We start from the raw sequence: 20229 nt of genomic DNA on the forward strand, positions 1-20229 counted from the left end.
GTGTGACAGCTGCCTTTCAAACACTTCAAGAAAGCTATAATTTTCTCAGTCTTCTTTTTTTCCAGAGGAAATGGCCCAAGTCCTTTCGATCTCTTTTTATAGGGATGATACGGACTCAAGGCCTTCTGCCATCCTGGTTACCTCTTCTTGGGGCTAACTTAGCCAGGTCCTTCTTAAACTGGGGCACCCAGAAGTCAGTACAATACTACCAAAGTGGTCAAAGTGGGCCAGAGTAGAGAGGAACCATCACCTCCTTATTCCTGTAAGCTTGGCCTCTTGTGGTGTAGTCCCAAGTTACATGAGCTTTTGGTGTTGCCTCATCACATACTGCTGACTGCTATCAAGTCTGCAGTCCACTCAAACCCCTGGATCTTTTCCCAAACAAACTGCCATTCAACCATGCCTTCCACAGGGATGCCAATTTACTGAACTCAAGTGTAAGACTTGCCATGTACCCTTTCCGAAGCTCATGTTATACTTAGCTCCGGATCTTGACTTCTCCCTCCCCACCTGCTCCTCCTTTGGGTATCTGCAAATGTGATGAGCAAACCAAAATGCCTCTACCCAAGTCATTGATTAAAGAGATTAAACCCCACAGATCCTTGGGGGCATACCACGGGATACCTGCCAAGCTGGCATTGAACCATCAACGACTATTCTGTGACTCTAGCCATTCCAAGATTTCCAAATCCATCGAATTGTATTACAGTCTAGTTCATATCTCTTCATCTTTTCCAGAAGAATAACAACGGATACTTTGTTAAATGCTCTGCTAAAATCTAAGCAAACTAGATACTATGTAAATGTGAGCTGTTACTACTAATAAAATCAGGGTGAAGAGGGACTTTTCAGCAAGGAGGAAAACAACAGAGACAATTCATTTACACATAGTCTTGCTCAGTGTGAAGTCCCTTTGTGATTTAAAAGCAGAAACTTGGAGAAGATAATGTACTCCCCCGATATAACCCAGGTATAGGGGTAGCTAGGTGGCACAGTGGATAGACCACTGGGCTTAGAATCAGGAAGATTCATCTTCCTAAATTTAAATCTGGTCTCAGACACTGACTAGCTGTGAGACCCTGGGCAAGTCACTTCACTCTGTTTGCCTCAGTTTCCCCATCTGTCGAATGGGCTGGAGAAGGAAATGGACATGACCAAAGAGTTGGACATGACTGAACACCAACAAAACAACAACAGCAGGTACTGGGGAAAGCATTTAGGAGATTGTATAAGCTGTGGGAATTAACACATAACTCATTCTCAAAATTGGGGCTACAGGACAATGGGAGTGAAGTAATTTACAGGTACTGAAAATTCTTAAATGGGGGAAGGGGGATGTAGAGGGAAGATAACTTAGTAAGCATGATCCAGGAGAAACTGCTTGACTCTCTAGCAATTTCAAGCATATGTGCATGTGTATGTGTATAAGTTTATGTGTGTGAGAATGAACTTGTCCCATCCAGGGTAACACTATAAGTCAGGAGGACTATTTAGGTCTCTTGGTAAAGCGGAGGTCAACCAGCAAGGGAAAGGAAGTAGGCTTGACTGTTTATGGACTAAAGTATGAGTTCTTTACTTTTTTCTGTTAGGTTAAATAAAATGTGTTCCATGTATGATGTTTTGCTAGCCTGAGCACTTGACTGGGAGCTAAAGACCATTTTTCTTTTTTTGCAAAGACCAAGACTAGAGACAAATTCTGACATTCCCAAGGGAAAGTGGGGAAATACATGACTTTTTATTAAATAGAGGTCACCAGGACTGAACCCAGTCCATTTTAGCCTTGAGCTGTGGAAATGAGGAACATATTATCATTACCCATTGTAATAGTGAAAATCCTCAAATGGGGATCAGGGTGAGTCTAGGGAGCAATGTCATGTACATTAGCAAATCAGCCTCAGGAGCCATATTTTTAAAGGGTGAGCACAAACACCAAATGCTGATTTAATGGATGGAACCAAAGCACAGGGCTCTTTTCCAATGAGCCTTAGTTTAAAGTTGGTCCTAGGTGTGAATGAACCAATCAACATTTATTAAGTGCCAGATGTCTCCATAGCATCTAGAGGGGAACAGATATCATTAAAACAATGTTAACACTCTTGCCTAAGACAGAGTTTGGGCAAACTATGCCCCATGACCCTGCCATTTATTGGATGTCAAACTGACAAATCACTTAACTTTTCTGAGCCTTGGTTTCTTCACCTCTAAAGTGGGAATACTAATATTTAAATGACTTGTTAGGATCCTTGTGACAACTGAATTAGATAATGTATGCACTGTGCTTTGTAGCTAGAAAGCACTAATGCAAATGACTTATTCCTATTCTCTCTTCAGGGTATGGTCTAGCATAGTGGATAGAGGGCTGGTCTTGGAGCTTGCAAAACTTAGGTTAAAGTTCTTTCTTCCTCTGACATATGCTGGCTGTGTGACTCTGGGCAAATCACTTAAACTCTCAGTGCCCTCTAAAGCCATATAAGGTGTGGATGGATCTAAAAGCTTCAGTGGTAGGAAGATTCCCACACCAGCAAGTCTCCATCAAAATGAAATCACAGCTCTGGACCCACCTCTCCTTCTTACCCCCTTTCCCCCAATGACAACAACAACCAAGACTCTTATTTATATTTTCAAAAGCTGGTTCAATTCATACGTACATACATGTACAGACTCCCTCTTTTTCATTGGCCTCCAATGCTTTCTTTTTTCATAATTTCAAACTTTACTAGGTTGTTAAAGGGGTCCCACTTCCCCTAGAAAGACGAGAAAGTTCCAAATACACCAAATGCCGAAGCTCCCCTAAGAACTGATATGATTCAAAGAGGCAGAGGTGTGGTCTGCAAGGGAGAACTCCAAGCCAGGAAGGCCCGAATCTGAGTGCAAGCACTAACAATGGCTTCCTTCATGTTCTTGGGCTTAATTCCCTTTGAATCCTACCATCTGTCCAAAGAGGAGAATTCTGCTGCTTTCCAAGGGTGCTGAAGAAAAAACGATTTCTTAGGTGTAAAATGCTGTATGAATACCAAGCATTCATTAGCTATTTACATTTGTGACTCTCTGAAAAGAATAATTTCCGGGACAGAAATGACAACATAAAAAAACTTCCCTTTCTAACAATGCTGACATTGTCACTGACTGGAAATGTCTGTCCTTTTATGAGCCTGTCACTTGGTGCCAAGGGCATTTCAAAGCGTACATACCACGTTGTCTGTGGACACTGCGCTGGGGTCTTCTCCCTTGTGCCTACTTGCTTCATTTGGAACTGCTTCACTGGGTTCTTCTATGGAAATAAAAAACCCCACCATTGGTTATATTCTCAAAGTTTCATTCATGATACTCCTCCAAGGTGACAGACATTACCTGCATTCTTAGAAAAGCACTTTGAGAGACATGGTCAGTGAGCAACACAAAGAACCTAAATCAGGCATTAGAGTGCTAACCCACAGGGAATTTCACATAGACACTGCTTGGGCTCCCATTTTCTCCTCTACCAAAAAAAGGTAAGTCACATGGATATCACTTGGGCCTCCATGTCCCCCTCTATGAAAAAGGGCAGCAAAACTACTAGAGTGTTTCAGGAGCACCACGGCTTGAGGATCTGGTCAACATTTTCAAGGTCCTTGGTTGGGTTAGCCTTCCTCTGGCCATTTGTTCTCTATTCATCTACTGATATTCATCTATGGTTTCTTTCTTTTTTTTTTTTTTAGTGAGGCAATTGGGGTCAAGTGACTTGCCCAGGGTCACACAGCTAGCAAGTGTGTGTTAAGTGTCTGAGGCGGGATCCGAACTCAGGTACTCCTGACTCCAGGGCCGGTGCTCTATCCACTGTGCCACCTAGCTGCCCCTCATCTATGGTTTCTTAAGGCTAGGAGGTAGAACTAAATCTTGGGTACTTGTATAGAGTATTAGATAAACATTTTCCATTTTTGGAAGGACTTGACCCAGGGTTTCATCAAGATGGAGAATTCTGAGAGTAGAAAAATCACTCCATCAACAGAGCTCAGCAACTTGTCTGTAAATTACAATCTTGGAGAGTTGCCTAGAGAAAAGAAAGGATAAGTGACTTAGCCAGGGTTATACACCTAGTATATGACAGAGATGAGACTTAAATCCAAGCCTTTCAGTCTCAAAGGATGACTCCCTATCCAAAATACCATATTCTTTCTCTCAGGAGTGTTAAACAATGCAACTTTTCGGATGAGTTGTCTCCGTTGTACAAATGTACAAACCTGGACAAAGAAAGCCTAATTACATTGACTGAGCACTGTTCTTCTAAGGAGGTTAAAAGGCCTCTTCCAAATAAGGGCGGCAGATCAGGCATTTTCACCCAGAGGTGAAGCTGCGTGGGAAAGGTCCTTGGTGGGGGCAAGTGGTACTAATTTGAAAACTGAGAGGGTTTCTTCATTGGATGGAGTGCCCCCATTAAGGAAGCCCTGATCTCCCCAACACACACATAGCGCTCTTTCTGTACATGCTTGTGCCAAAACTTCCAGGAACCCAGATGTTATCACGGTAGGTATTCCCTGGCCAGTGTGGCTCAAAGATCTTCCATACCTGAGCAACGGATCTCTGTGAATCACAGGAGCTGAAAAAATGTCTCACCTCTTTTTTTTGTTTGTTTGTTTTTTAATGTCTCACCTCTTAATCAAACTTCTGGTGAGAAATCCTTCCACACTCTGCAAAGCTAGTTCTTTTTTTTTTTTTTTGCATGGGGTGATGAGGGTTAAGTGACTTGCCCAGGGTCACACAGCTAGTTAGTGTCATGTGTTCGAAGCCAGATTTGAACTCAGGTCCTCCTGAATCCGGGGCCAGTGCTTTAGCTACTGTTACATCTAGCTGCCCCCGTGCAAAGCTAGTTCTTGGACAATATATGCACCATCCATGTCCTTGACCCACAGCCCAGGCAGAGCTAGTGCTCCATCCATATAATCTTCAAATCCAACAGTCACTTCCATGGCAAGGCCTTAGAACAGTGGTTCTCAACATTATTGACTCAGTACTCTTAATAATTGCTGAGGACCCCCCAACCAAGAACTTTTATTCATGTTGGTTATCTAGGTATTATTATGAAAAGAAATTTTGGCTTTGTGGACCCACTGAAAGGGTCTTGGGGACCCTAAGGGTCTCTAAACCACACTTTGAGAACTATTACCTTATAATAAACCTTGAATTGAGGTCATAGGGATTACTGGGATGACTATAAAGGTACTTTGATTTCTTCAGTGTTAGATATTACATTAGATTTATCCATCAGCAGTTGCTTTTTTCCCTAAGACCATGAGCCCCTAGTAATGGGGAGATGGGTGAAAGACTAATCCCAAGATTTAGAGGATGGGAGTACAATATATTTAGAGATTTTTTTAATCAAGCCAACATAGGTAAAAGTAAGATAGTTTTTGAGGAAGAAGAAACTTGTTAATAATTTTAACATTTCAAAGCATATTTAATCAGCAACACTATAAGAAATAGGGGTGGGCAAAGTGTTGTCAGGCTTAGCAGTCAGTATCTACTTGTGGTGGCCTCTCCTCATTGGTGACTTCATGTGTCTTATTTCTGGAGATCTGTGTTGAGTCTCTGCTTTCGCTTTCTCATAACTTTGTACATCAACATGCTTTCACTGAAAACTTTTCTGGCCCAGTTCTTCACATTCTGGAAGTGGTATATAAAAGCTACTGGGGGCTTTCAAAATTAAAAGGGTATATGAGGAGAAGAGATGCATCTCAAAAAGTGATGGTGCTGTTTGGAGACAGCTCAGTACAACCAAAAGCATCACAAAACAACATTCCTCACATCTTGGTTTTTGGAAATAAAGGAAGTTTGCTAAATGGAAAATAAACACATACATAGCTATTGGTTACTCAGATTCCAGAGAGTCCACTAGACAAAGGCACCATGCTCCAACTTGGGAACCGGCTGGAGAACTCTTTCATGAGCATAACCGATAGAGCTCCAAAGGGGCAGTCCGGCAGAATTTAACATTAGAGGTGCTCACTGGGACAGTTCTCCAAGCACTTTATGTATGGTAGTTGAAGGGCTTTGAAAGCTCTCTTGACACCCATACACATTTTTCTCTCTATGAACCTAAAGTCTTTGAGGCTTGTCTCTCCATGAAACAAGACTAAGCAGCTTGACCAACCAACTGCAAGCATGGTGTAGTGAAAAGAACACAGGATGTGGAATCCAAAGACCCAGATTAGAATCTGAGTTCTGCTATGAAAGTCATTTAATCTCGTTGAGCCTCAGTTTCCTCATCTGTAAACTGACCAGATGGGACTAGATGATCTCAAAGGACCCTTTTAGCATGAAATTATATGAACCTGGGCCAGGGCTTAAGGTTGGGGAGACAGAGTGATCATAGTGGGTTCCCCATCACTTCTCACCAAGCCTCCTCTACACATTTCTGAGGAGGGAAAGAAAAAGAAGAAGGGGAGAGGAAAAAATTGGCAAAGAGAAGGGATGAGATGTGGAAAGTACAGTATTCCTTAGCCAGGATATAAGGAGCTAAAGCTATGGAAAGAACCATCACTGTTTTAACAGAAAGTTAAGGTGATTCTAAAAGGTTTTCTTTTTCTCCTTCAATTTTTGGCATGATTTTGCTAGATAAAGAGATCATTTCTTGGCCCCAGGAGAACTTGCCTTCTCTTTTCAAGGAGAAGTCAAGAGAACATTAGGATTCACTTTATAGAATTCCATCAAACAATGAACCTGCCTGAAGGATACCTGCAGAGATCAGAAACTGGCTGGGTTTGCTGGCTTGGGAATGGGAAGAGCAAAAGACTGCACCACCTCTTCTGATTTTCAAAACTTTTTGAGTATGAGGTGTGTTAATATGTGAGGCAGATCCCTGAAGAGAAGAGTCATGATAGTGAACCAGGTGGATAATTAGAGAAATCACAGCTTCAAGACCCAAGGACATTCACTAATTATTCCTTCAGGGTAAGAAGTGGAACCAAATCTTATTAATTATTTACCTAGAACTTTAGATGGTCGTTATTTGGGGGTATTACTGGAAGCAATTATTTGATGAAATGCTATCCCCATTGTAGAGATGGGAAAACTGGGACACAGAGAGACTAATTAGGCAGCACCTCTGCCCTGAGGTGGTTAAAGTGGAAAAATTCGGTGTCTTTGGTGGCGCTGAAGTGAAAACGATGAGATTATTTTTTTCCTAAAGACAATATCTAGTCCCTTGATGCTCAGATTCTTACCTAACAAATTAGAAAAACCTTAAAAGCCATAAACCCATATTTTTTTAATCCCAGAGAGAACAGAAAAGTATAGCTGAAGAAATCTCAGGCTACTGTTGTTGTCTCCTGCAGTGAAACAACTTTTTTTGATTAGCCCCAGTCCCTGCCACTTTGAGGCAGCAAGGTGGTGCAGTGGATAGAGTCAGGAAGGCCTCAGCCTCAGCTCAAATCTGGCTTCAGATACTTGCTAACCTGATTGCCTTGGTTTCCTTGACTATAAAATGGGGGTCATCATAGCACCCATCTCCCAGGGTTGTTGTGAAGATCAAGTGAGATGCTATCTGTGTGAGAAAATAATTATTAATAATGAATTTCTTGGAACCTGGAGGGTCTTACGTGAGCTGATGATGAGTGAGATGAGCAGAACCAGAAGAACATTGTACACAGTATCATCAACATTGAGTGTTGACCTACTGTGATGGACTATATTCTTCTCACCAATGCAATGGTACAGAAGAGTTCCAGGGAACTCGTGATAGAAGAGGATCTCCAAATCCAAGAAAAAAAAAAAAGAAAGAAAGAACTGTAGAGTATAGATGCTGATTGAACCACATTATTTCTTTTGTTTTGGGTGCTGTTGGGTTTTTTTTTTTCTATTTTGAGGTTTTGCATCACTGCTCTGATTCTTTCTCTTGTAACAGGATTAATTCAGAAATAGGATTAATGTTATTATGTGTGTGTATATATATATATATATGTGTGTGTATATATATATATCTATATGTATATGTATAGAGATATATAGATATAACCTATATCAGATTACCTGCTGTCTAGGGGAGGGGGGAGGGAGGGGAGGGAGGGAGAAAAATCTGAAATTGTAAAGCATGTATAAACAAAAGTTGAGAACTATCTTTACATGTAACGGAAAAAATAAAATACCTCATACATTAAAAAAAATAATAATAATGAATTTCTTGGGAGGACCCAGAGATCAGTTTGTCCTTTTCCCCCAAAACACACACACACACACACACACACACACACACACACACACACACACACTCTCTCTCTCTCTCTCTCTCTCTCTCTCTCTCTCTCTCTCTCTCTCTCTCTCTCTCTCCAGAAAGTTCAGCTCTTTTCTGGGACTAGCCCAAGGGAACAAAAGAAATGGAGATTGATTCATTTGTCTAGCTCAGTGAATTGATGGGATTAAACCACACCTAGATACTGGACTTCACCTTTGCCCTTCAGAAGGGTCTCTTCCCTTAAGTCAGCAATAGAGTTCATTTTAATTTGGACCACCCTCAAGTCATGTCAACCAATCGAACTGAATGATGCTAATTAGCTTTGATCAATGGATAATGACCTGTCTCTATCAAAAGAGCATAAAACCCTTGACCACGTGAGGGCTGCCCTCTTGGCCTCCTCTTGACCATTTCCCTAGGCTTGGAATGCTGTCTCTTGGTGCGTGCTCTTTCTCTTAGGACAATATAGGTATGAAGGCCTGAGACCATGAGCGGTTAGAGACACTTGCTCAATTCTTTACTGATATTAATTAATAATAAATGCTTACTGTCAGACTGGTGCAATAGTAATTAATATATAAATAGCAACCAACTTCTACAGAGTACAGTATTAACAAATCATTACAAAGCACACATCTGTAAAGAATTTAGCACAGTGCCTGGCACATAGTAGGTGTTTCATAAATTCTTGTTTCCTTCTAATCTTCCTTCCTTAGCTGGCAATCAGGAGACTGAGGTTCTGCCCCCTAAGATTGTTTCTGTCACTTCCCCTCTCAGGGCTTAGATCTAGGTGATCTCTGAAGGTCCCTTCCAGCTTCCCCCAAACCCCCCTCCCACCCCGGCCACGAACCAAGGAAGCGGCTTGGGTGAATTTCTAATTTGACCTCTGGCTTTCTCCTGCTCAGACTTTCCTAGACTCCTACACAGGGAGCTTGTTTTCTGCTCTCCCCAGTGGCATCCACTTGGTCCAATGCCCACAACTCTGGATTCCTTTCAGAAATCAGAAAGGGCAGCAGATCGGATCATAAACTTGGTATCTAGAGGAAAAGACTAATAACCTCCAAGAAAGACTTGCTAATGAACCTCAAGAGGCAGAGTGATAGAATGGGAAGCATCGGGAGAGACCTGCTTCTGAATCCTGCCTCCTAGCTATGTGGCCATGGTCTGTGAGCCGAGATTTTCTCAGCTGGAAAATTCAGCTAATAATACTTAATACAGGGGAAGGGGAGGAGGAGGGGGAGGGTCTAACGAGCTAGATAGAGTGTGGCCAGAACTCTGGAAGCCTTAAAACATGTTCTAAATGTCACCTAATGTTATTTGCTTATTGAAATGTTCAGGCTGTGAGAATGGGATCTGGTTAGCTTGGGAGGGCTCCATTTCTTTGGAGGTGAGATAATATTAGGCCAGGCCAGATGCCACAATCGCACTTAATCGCGACATTCAAACCAATCAGATTAGCATTCTCTCTGAACAAAATGAGCAAGAGAATAGGCTGGAACCAGGGGTCAGCTCTCCGCACAAGGCTCCTTTCAGCCTGGGAAATGCTTTTATGCTTTTCTGTTGCAATTTCTGAGGAGAATAAAAAGGTTTCCATGCAGCTGTGAAAAATAAGCCACTGAGAGGAATTGGAGGCAATCTCACTTTTCATCAAGTGTTCTCTGCGGCGGGCATTAAATCCTCTCTCCCCTTTCTCTCATTAGGTCTTGATTACCATGCCAGCTGTCTAAGAGAACACACTATTCAGTGATAAAGGATGCCAATGGAGAAGCTGTGGTCCACTGGCAACTTAAAAACGAACTTTCACTTTTTTTTCTGTTACAATTTTTCTCTTGGGATCTGGAGAGGGGTAAGGGAGCAGAGAGAATGACAACCTATGTTTCTTGGTCCTCCTGCTCTTTCTCTTTGTTTTCTTTCTCCCTTGTAACAGAGAGCTGTCAGACCTAAGCCCAATGACTGATGCCTACTGGCTTCCCAGCACTCCCTCTGATACTACTGGATGTTATCCCAAACACCAGGAAAATGATCAAGGGACCCAAGTCACAAATTGGTTCCAAATTTCATTTGACAGATCAAGACCTAGACTGCAAATGAGATGTCATATAATAGGAGTTCTGTTTCTTGGTCAGCCACCGTCACTAACTCTGTGCCTCAGTTTCTCTGTTTAGTTCTTTCTTTAGTTTCATTAGTTCTTGAGTCTATTACTGAACAGCTGATACAAAAGAATGGTGCTTTATTATCTAATGCATTTCAAAAATAAAGGTGACTTTGGAAGGAATGGTCTTTGCATTTCAGCAAATGTGAGTGGAATTTCAGAATCACAAAATGTTCAAGCTGAAAACAACCTCAGAGAGATAGGAGGAGAATCATGGAAGTACAATGTCATGGAGGACAAGGAGGGATAGAGGAGGACAGAAAAATCAACCTCCCTGTTCTCCACCCCCCAAACCCAAACCCCAAACAACCAAATATGGGATCTGGTAATTACCTTGCAGAGGAAGGGTCAGAAACTAGAAGGCAAGTGGTTGTGGGGATGGAAGGGGTGGAAGCAGTTTGGCTTGTTCTTTCTGGGAGTTTGGCAGTGAAAGGGAGGAGAGAGAGAGATGATAACTTGAAGGGGTGCCAGGATCAAAGGCAGATGAGTTAGCTGGTTGTTTTTATTGTCATTTTTAAAGGATAATGAAAGGTCTAGGCTCCAGGGTCTTAGTACTGGGGTTCCTTTTACTGAGAAGGCCACCCCTTCTTCTGAGACAACAGAAAAGGAAGAAAGCAGGAGAAGCCACTGAGAGGATTAGATGGGTGTCTATCTGTCTATCAGTCTCAATAGTTTCAGTAGAGTAGGAGGCAAGGTTATGTGAAGGGATAGGTGGGGAAAGAGGATTTAGAGATAAGAGGAGGACTCTCTACAATATTGCCTCAGGGCTCTCAAGTCATCCTTGGGAGTCAAGTAAGGGATTTCTGCATAGCAGGGAGGGGCCATGGAGCAGAAATCTGTATTGAATCAGTTCTGGAAATCTCTGTATTTTTTTCCAGCAGCCTTTGACACCTCAGGAAATAGGAGCAAATAAGCCAAATGGAAGAATCCCAGGGCTAAGGGGTAGCAGGGCACAAATATTAATTTTTTTAAATTAATTAATTATTTATTTATTTTGCGGGGCAATGAGGGTTAAGTGATTTGCCCAGCGTCACACAGCTAGTGTCAAGTGTCTGAGGCCAGATTTGAACTCAGGTTCTCCTGAATCCAGGGCCGGTGTTTTATCCACTGTGCCACCTAGCTGCCCCTGGGCACAAATATTAATAAAGGTCCAGGGGACAAAGAATTTAGGTCTGGAGGAGGAAGCATGTACATAAGGTCTCAAGACTGGTTAGAAAGGAAAGTAAGGCAGACCAGGTTTGATAGACAAGGAGATCAGGAAAGAATCAAAAGGCTGAAGGTCACTATGTGGGCAAGGAAAAGACATGGAAGGAGTAAAGGAGTGGGAAATGTTGAAGAAGAAGAGATTGTGGTCAGGGCCCAGAATTTCAGAACTCATGATCTGGAAGAGAACCAAGAGACCATCAAATCCAATCTCTTCATTTTATAGATGAATAAACTGAGACAAGAAGAAGTTAAATGACTTGCCCAGGATGACCCAGCTAGTAAGTGTCTGACAGAGGATTTGAACCCAAGTCTTCTTCACTCCAAGTCCAACACATCCTACTCCATGGTACCTTGAAGGTGCAGTTTCAAGGGAGAGTGAGGCAATCCTACTGGGGGGTGGGGGTGGGGTGGGGTGGGGTGTTGAAGTCAGGTGGAAAGAGAGGTCATGGGAATTGAGAGTTCGAGAAAGTATGAAGACAGGATATTGGAGGGGCCATGAGTGTCGCTGGCTAAATCTCTGAGGGGGATGGCCAGCAAGACTGTGAACCAGATGCCAAAATCATAGCAAAAGGTTGGATAGTAACTAGGCAAATGACAGAAACAAAGATCAGGAGAGGCCTAGAAAATCAGATGACGTGGACTTTAAAAGTGGGGCTGGAAGGTACCAGTAGCAAGTGGGGAATAGTAGATGAGAAAGTGCTAGAAGTAAGAAAGCAGTATGTATGTAGGAGAAAATACAGGGTGTCTCAAAATTGTCAGGGTAATAATATTGTTTTTTGTTTTTTTCTTGGTTTTTTGCAGGGCAATGAGGGTTAAGTGACTTGCCCAGGGTCACACAGCTAGTAAGTGTCTGAGGCTGGATTTGAACTCAAGTCTTCCTGAATCCAGGGCCTGTACTTTATCCACTATGCCACCTAGCTGTCCCCTCAAGGTAATAATATTAAGCTTTAATGGTTTAACATTGTATTAGGACTTTTGGGTATCATTTTTGGGAGCTCTTTATGCCTTGAAAAGTTATCAGAAAAGAGCTTTTTTTTTCTGTTTGAAGTCAGATGAAACACAGTGTTCCCAAACAAATATTCCAGGGATATTTAAAATATTTGCCTCTGGATTCAGTGGTCCTGCTGGTCATGGGATCAGGAACCCAGGGCAGGGCTGTTTCCATGACACCATTACTAGTTTTCCAGATGGTGGGGTTTTGATGTCATATACCTGATCACATTTCTAAAAAGAACCAAAAGAAATATTGTCTTAGTTTTGGTATAAGGCCTGTGGCTAGAAGCAGAAATTCTGAATTTGGGCTAAGTTCAGATGAAAATATATTCCTTCTTGTGGCCTGATGTAGAAGGATGTTTGAGAAGAGACATTTAAAAAAAAATCAATTTCTGTTTAAACGCTTAACAAAATGTATGGACCTTAAGTGCAAAGGCTGAAAACCAAGTCAAATAACCACTGAAAACCAGCCCTTTGTCAAGGCTATCTATTAGGAGGTGCAGCAAGTAGAGTACCTTGAGAGCTTCCTTCAGATAAACAGATGGATACTTCATCATTTCTGTCGTTATCCTCCACTACCTCAGGCCCAGCTTCCTCTCCTGATGCTAGTGCAGACAAAGGGCCCGACTCGGGCTGCTCTGAGAAGTCAGCAGGGCCGCCTCTGGGAGGTGGAACTTCAATCCCCATTAAACGATATTTTCTTCTTCGATTCCCAATCCAAGTCTTTATAAGGGAGATACAATGGAAACTTTTGAACACATAGAAAACTCATTAGTTCTGAGCATGAAGAGAAAGGAAAGGCTCTGAGTAAAACAGGGTTTTTGCTTTAAATGAGAAACATAAAAAAATCAAAATACATTGAATAATGACCAGCTCTATTTGCCTTTAAATAACACCTGGCAGTTCACAAAGAACTTTCCTCACAACCATCCTGAGAAGGCTTTTGGTGGCAGTTGTTTTACTGTGAGTCAATGAAGTATAAGCAAAATGACGATATGCTCACTTCAAAATAGCTTAGCTGCAAGATCATATTTATTTAAAACACCCACAATGCCAAGCAACATGGAGTTCATTACTTTTTTTTCCCAGGGAAAATAATCTGCCACATCTTTCAAGAGAAAAACAGATTGGTTGGGTTCCCAAAGGAACTGGGCATGTAGCTATAACTAAGGCTTATGTCCCATTTCCAATCTTCCTTTTCGTAGGTGAAAATCTGCCTTATTGACTTTCGTCCTTCCCTATCAGTTCAGTGCTTCAAGCAGCTTCAAAGCTGGGTTTATTGGATTGGTGACTAATCTGTATCTCAAGTTCTTCACATAATTTACATGATGCTCATTTTCATGACTATAATTTGTGGCCTGATCAGTATGGCCAACATCATTCCAGAAAATTCAAGTCAAATTATTGTCTTTTTTCCCCCCTTCTCTGAAATAATACAGAGAACTAATCAATGCAATGCAATTTCCTGCCTGATTTGAATACAGTTAAACACTTTATATCAAGTAGGTTTACTTTCGTACTGGAAGGCCACTGCTGTGGAGGAAATAACCTCCAGAATTAGAATTGGATATCTCTCCCAGCTCAAGGATTCTCTGAGGTCATCTAAGACCATCCTCTACAATTTTAGAGATGCAGAAAGGGTCTAGACAGCAGAAGTGCCAGTCCCTACGCTCCCCACCACGTCAGGGTCCTTGCCATTGTGTCATACTATTCCCCATTCTCAATATGCCTCTTCTATTTGTACCATTCTGGGAACAAAACTAATGCAACGTAAGAAGAAAAATCATATTCATTTTCATTTTTGCTTGAGTGTTTTCCCTTCAAATTCAGGAAATGTAGTCTCTCGAATGTATTCAGTATTCAATACTAAATATATACTCCGAAACACATGGATTGTTTTTGTGAAGTCCCAAGTGAAAATTACCCCGCAGGAAAGAAAAATATTTCTGTATATTAATTTTCCTGGCTTTGCTAACTTCTCCCCTAGGAGAAATACTCATTGAAACAGTAGAATTCCATTTAAATTCCCCATTACATTGTCTCTGTGAAAAAGTACTGTTACACTTCAGAAAACTTAGAAGCTGGAACTTCTTACCACAACCCCATTAAATTGTCACGCACTTCCTATATTTCCTAACTGAATATTGATGTTTATCAAGTAATAACAAAAACCAAATTTTCTTTTCTTTTATGATACCTAGGAAAAACCATGGCAGGGACAAACGAGGGAAGATGTGGTTTCTCGAAGAGATTCCTCAGCTTGCTTGGGTCCTACTGGATGGGAAGGAGTTAAGAGGTAGGAAAGTACACAGGTCCTGAGGCCCACAAGCCCAAGATGATCCCCAACTCAATTTTTCTGGGGGTTGTTTATGCATCAGCTGCATATGGATAAAAGGCAAAATGTTCCTTGGAATGAATAGTAGGCTTACATGCAGAAGCTAAGTTTTCTTCAAATTATAATAGAAGGCACTGGGAAAATAGGATTCCATGAAGAGATATAATCCAAGTTGTCTTGTGCAGCATTACAGGATCACACAGTCATTGAGCTGGAAGGGACCCTACAGGACATCTAGTTTCCCATCCCACTCAAAGTCAGAATGTCTTCTCTATCTATCTACATGGAAAAGATCATCTTCCTTTCTCTGCTCAAATACTTCTAGTGACGGAGGGCTCCTTATTTTGTGAGGAAGCCTATTCCATTGTTGAACGGCTCTGGCAGACATTTCTCTTATCATGGGCCAAGCCAGACTCTTCCATATCCCTTAGTCTTAGCTTTGCCTTCTGGAGCAATAGAAAATAAGCTCACTCTCTTTTCTATGTGGGTCCTTCAAGTTTTTGAAGAAGGCAAATATGTCTTCCTTAACTTGTCTCTTGTCTAGGACAGACACTCCTAGTTCCTTAAAGTGTTCTCAGACAAGATGGTTCCCAGATCCCTTGCCATCCCATATAATCCACAAATCGTGCAGGCTGATTAACTTAGTGAGTGGTATTGCAGCCCATTGACCCCACCCTCTGTCATCTGAAACTGGTGGGCAAGCTGCTCTATCTTTGGTGCTCTTTTCCTGAGCAGTAGAAAGGACTGTGGCCTGGGATTCAAGCTATTCAAGCCTTAGTCCCAGCTCTGCCCCCAGCCAGTTGTGTGTCTTTCCCTGGGCCTTGGTTTCCTTGTCTGTAACAGGCCAGTCGCTAAGGCCAGATTAAAGAGATTGCTGTATGCACTTTTCAGGAATATATCTAACTTAAAGCCCAAGTAAAGCTGCATTACGAGCAAAAAGCCACTCTTCTTTTTAAAGAGATTGCAAATAAATCCTGCTACTCTGAAAGTAAACACCATGTAAAACGCTGAAAAACAAATCTGCTTTCCAAGAAGTTTATTTCAATCCGGAAAAAATCACTTTGACAGTGCTTTGCCAACATACAAACATATGCCCATCATTCAAGTGCTTGGGTGCACGAGGGTGTATTTGGATAGCGATCCACTCTGACCCTGGCCCACATGGGAGAGCTCTTGCAGTAAACTCCACATGCCACGAGAGACCTTTGGGTCCCTGGCATATCACCCAGCACCCTATTGTATACAGTAGGTGCTCACTATGGACCTGCTGATGAGAATTAAGCTGTACATTAAAGGGCCCATCAAAGAACCAAATAAAAATAACCCACAAAGCCAGGAGAGAAAGGTCCTGAGACTGCCACCTTATACCCTTTAGAAAGACAAAGGTCAAGAGGCAAAATAGAAAACTAAGCTCTGCTAATTCTTCCTCCTTCCCCACCAACTGCAAGCCAAAGACCCCAGAGTGAGGTACAAGTGGGTTCATTTCACTTAGCCACAGCTGGAAAAAAATCAGCTCAAGGCTTATATGGACATCTTAAAATCGATCAATCAAAGAGCATGTATTAAGTACCTACTATGAGCTTGGCAGTGTGAAGAGCTCAAAGGGCATTTTGGGGGGAACGAAGCTATTTAGTTTTACAGAGCAGATCCTCTTTGTCTCTAGTTCTCTTTAAGAGATCCCATTTGCTACCAAAGTCCACTAGCTATTCTATATTGTCATGAACATATTGTTTGTTAGCATAAGGTATTATATTCTGTTATTTTTGGCTGTTTCATCAAGCAAACCATACGTGTTTTTCGAAGAAACAAAGTAGGGGAATGTGGTAAAAATTATTTGTGGTAAAAAATTATTGGAGTTTTAGCTGACTCATTTGGGAGGGGCCACACCTGGCTCACCCTGAGCTACTGAGGTCAGAAGGAGAACTCTCCATAGGCAGTTTTGAGAGACCTCCCCTTTTGGGGGAGGGAAATTGAACGCTCTCTGAAGGGAGGAGAGCCTCTTCCAGAATGCTCTCACACTCGCCGGCTGACTCCTTGGTCTTCTCAGTGATGGGAGAAAGTTAGCAAACTTTCCAGTTGTGGTGAGTTAAGAGAATTTATCAGTATTTCTTTTTCCTACTTCCTTATCTTTGATTTTTTATTAATTTCACCTTTGTTGTTTAATTAATTCCCAAGTAATAAAATCTGATCCTTTTGTGGAAAAGAAGCTGTAAGGCTCCTTTCATATTGGCCTGGGAGAAATATCTAAAAGGGCAGTTCAGAGAGGAGGGAGCTTTGAACCTAAAAGTCCCTCATTATTTCTGGGACCCCAATATTTCGACAATTAACACTCCATATATTATATTTCGGCCTTCACACCCTGATTTCTCCTTCTTTAAATTCCTCATGCACCAAGTATCTGTATCTCTCAATTGGTTACACACATACTCCCTTCTACTGCCACTCCACCATTTCAAGAGCTTTGCCCTATCTCCTCATCTAGATCATAAGCTCCTAGGGGGCGGGGAACTCTATGTTCTGTGTTCTTCTATATCATCTGTACCTCAGTACCAGGCTAGGCACAGAGCAAATCCATCGAATGAACTGGTTCCTAGTATTCCAAATAGCAGATAATCCACTGAGTTTAGCTACAAGGAAGTGTGTTGTGGCCTTGAGCCAGCTTTCTGTAGGGGGTGAGGGTAAACTAGGCAAAGGGCTGCCCCTAGCGGATGCATCACAGGCAATGCCAACCTCACTTCTGCTGCCAGTCCAATAAAAGGGAAGAGGATGAGCCTTCAAACCAATTCAAAGCAATCAAATGCCAAGGCCACTCTCCCTTCCTGGTTCCTTCCTTGCCACTTCTCTGATCCTGCTCTTCCTGATGCAGCAGCACAGAGTTGGAAGGGACCTCAGTGGACCTCTAGTTCCCCCTGGACCCAAAGCCCCCTACAACAATACCTGACAAATGGTGTACAACATTTCTCACATACAAGTACTTCTCCCTACTCACCTGGCCCCCTCGTTTGTTCAAGCCTTGAGTACCACAATGCCTCCAGATTGTCTCCCTGCCTTAACCCTCTCCCTTCCCCACTCCTACCCCTATATCAACTTCAGTGGCTCCCTATTACCTCTAGAATCCAAAGGCTTGTACTCCAGTAGAAGGTAGGATTTTAGTTGAGACTTAAGAGAAGCCAAGGTTCCTCCTTGAGAGCTGGGATTATTTAATTCTTTCTGTGTCCTCAGCATCTAGTACAGTGCAGGCCACACAGCAGGAGGTTAATAAATGCTTAGTGATCAATTGGTCATCCAGTCTTTCCTCAAAGACCTACATCAAGGGGAAAGCTGCTGCTTCCTGAGGCAGTATGTGACAAAGGAGGCAGAGGAGGTGACTCAAAAGAGCACTGGATTGGAAATCAATGGAGCCTAGCTTCAATCCTGCCTCTGTGAAGGACCAAATGCTTTGGGAAAGTGGGTCTCAGTTTTTTCCTCTGCTAAATGGAGGAATTAGCCCAAATGTTCCCTTGGTCCCTACTTTCCACAGTCCACTTGAGCTGAGGAGAAGGATTTTAAGCTAGCCAGGTGACCGGAGCTGGGAGGCCTTGGGAAATGCAGAATTGGCTAGATTCCTTTCCTTTCTTGACCCTAGCACCTATCAACTGCTTTCAGGAGGGTATGACCTGCTCAAGTTAGCTGTTGACACGACTCATTACTTTGCTCTTTTCTGCTGTGGTCCTCTCAAGTGGCTTTCTGGGACTGGCCGTGTTGCCCATAGTACCTTGGATGTTGTGCCACCATGTTCTACCAAGGGGAGCTGGCATCGGACAAGTACATGAGGGGACACCTTCTGGTCCATGAAGACCCTCAAAGCACTCCACTCCACCAAGACTGGAAAAAGGTTTGTTCTCCTAACAACACGCTTCCCCTTTCACCCTCTGGTTCAGCATCTTTGCCCTTACTGTTTCCTGTGCCTGGAGGATCGATGGAATTCCTACCCTAACTTGGTCATTTCCTACCCTAACTTGGTCATTTCCTACCTGAACTGCCCATGGGCAATTTACTTCTTCCTGGACTTTCATATCTGTCTATCTAAAGTCCCTTCCAGCTCTGATCTCTGATCTCATGATCTATAGAAAAGGCTTCCTTCATACTCTTTTGCACTTTCTTTAATTTTTTTTCTTTTATTCAAGTTTTCTTGTACAAAATTACTAATATGGTAATGTTTTACATAATTGCACACGTATAACCCACATCTGACTGCTTACCACCTCAGGGAGGGGGAAAGGGGAAGGAGAGAGAGGGAAGGAAGGAGGGATAAAATTTGAAACTCAAAACCATAAATAAAAATGTTTATTACTAAAAGAAGAAAAGAAAAAGACAAAGACAAAGACAAGCCTTCCTTTCTCCCCTCGACCTCACATAGCACTTTGCTTTTCAATTCCAAATGCATTTAGGGTATTATATAGGGTAGGACAGTCATGTGCCATGGGTACCTCATCCTTCTACTAGGCTATAAAGGCCATGGGGAGAGGGACTCTGTCTTGCCTAAATTTTGCTTTATTCCTGTGCCTAGCACAGTGCTCTGCACATAGTAGGTGACCGACACCAGGTGCTCAGCTAGACTTGATTTCATTGTCTGTTCTATTTCATGTTGTACACACTCCAAATTCTGGCGCTTCTCCCACCCCCCACCCCCCCACCCCCCAGTGACAGAGGTCGCCCTTATTGCTCACGATCTTGCTTCACTGACATGCGAGCACACAGCTTGATCATAAATCCTCCTGCTCTGGAGCTGTCCTCTTATTGGTAATTCTCATCTGGATGCCAAGGAATAGAAACAACTGAGCCTTCTGCAGGCATGAGACAAGACAGAGGGGGCTTGGAGGACTCAGCTCGGCAACTTCCTGTCTTGGAGCCTCAGTTCCCTAATCTACAAAGTGACTAGGTTGGACTAGATGCTCTTCAAGGTCCCTGCTAACTCAAAATCCCATAGCCCTGTGACCTTTCCCCTCATGGTTATACTGTGTGTGTGTGTGTGTGTGTGTGTGTGTCTGTGTGTCTGTGTGTGTGTGTGTCTGTGTCTCTGTCTCTTTCTGCCTGACTCTGTTTCTCTCCCCAGGGGGTTTATGAGAAAATGCTTCTTCCAACAACTTCCTCTTGGTCTTTTGGGATCATTGTCACCACTGAAATTTTATGTAAATGCCTTGCAAATGGAATGTCAAATGTGGTCTCCATGGCTGATCAATATAATCTTCAGGTGGAGGCTTTTCTCCCCATCCAATGGGGGAACAAGCCCGAGAGTGCTTTGGAACATGTTTATTCATTACCTACCACGTGCCATCTATGTCAGGTGGCCTCAGG

General features: G+C 42.5%; 1 protein-coding gene across 4 annotated transcripts in view; it reads right to left on the reverse strand.

Annotated features, from left to right (window-relative positions):
- HDX (highly divergent homeobox) overlaps positions 1–20229 on the reverse strand; it is a 100008-nt gene that overhangs the window by 18042 nt on the left and 61737 nt on the right. For all 4 annotated transcript variants that reach the window (XM_043974280.1, XM_043974278.1, XM_043974281.1 and 1 more), the window contains 2 exons: positions 13073–13280; positions 3192–3271 (listed from right to left, as the gene is read on the reverse strand). In XM_043974280.1, the coding sequence (XP_043830215.1) occupies positions 3192–3271; positions 13073–13280 (288 nt within the window). The remainder of the gene's footprint in view (positions 1–3191; positions 3272–13072; positions 13281–20229) is intronic.

Source organism: Dromiciops gliroides, chromosome X (assembly GCF_019393635.1).
Source record: "Dromiciops gliroides isolate mDroGli1 chromosome X, mDroGli1.pri, whole genome shotgun sequence".
NCBI classification, from domain to species: Eukaryota; Metazoa; Chordata; class Mammalia; order Microbiotheria; family Microbiotheriidae; genus Dromiciops; species Dromiciops gliroides.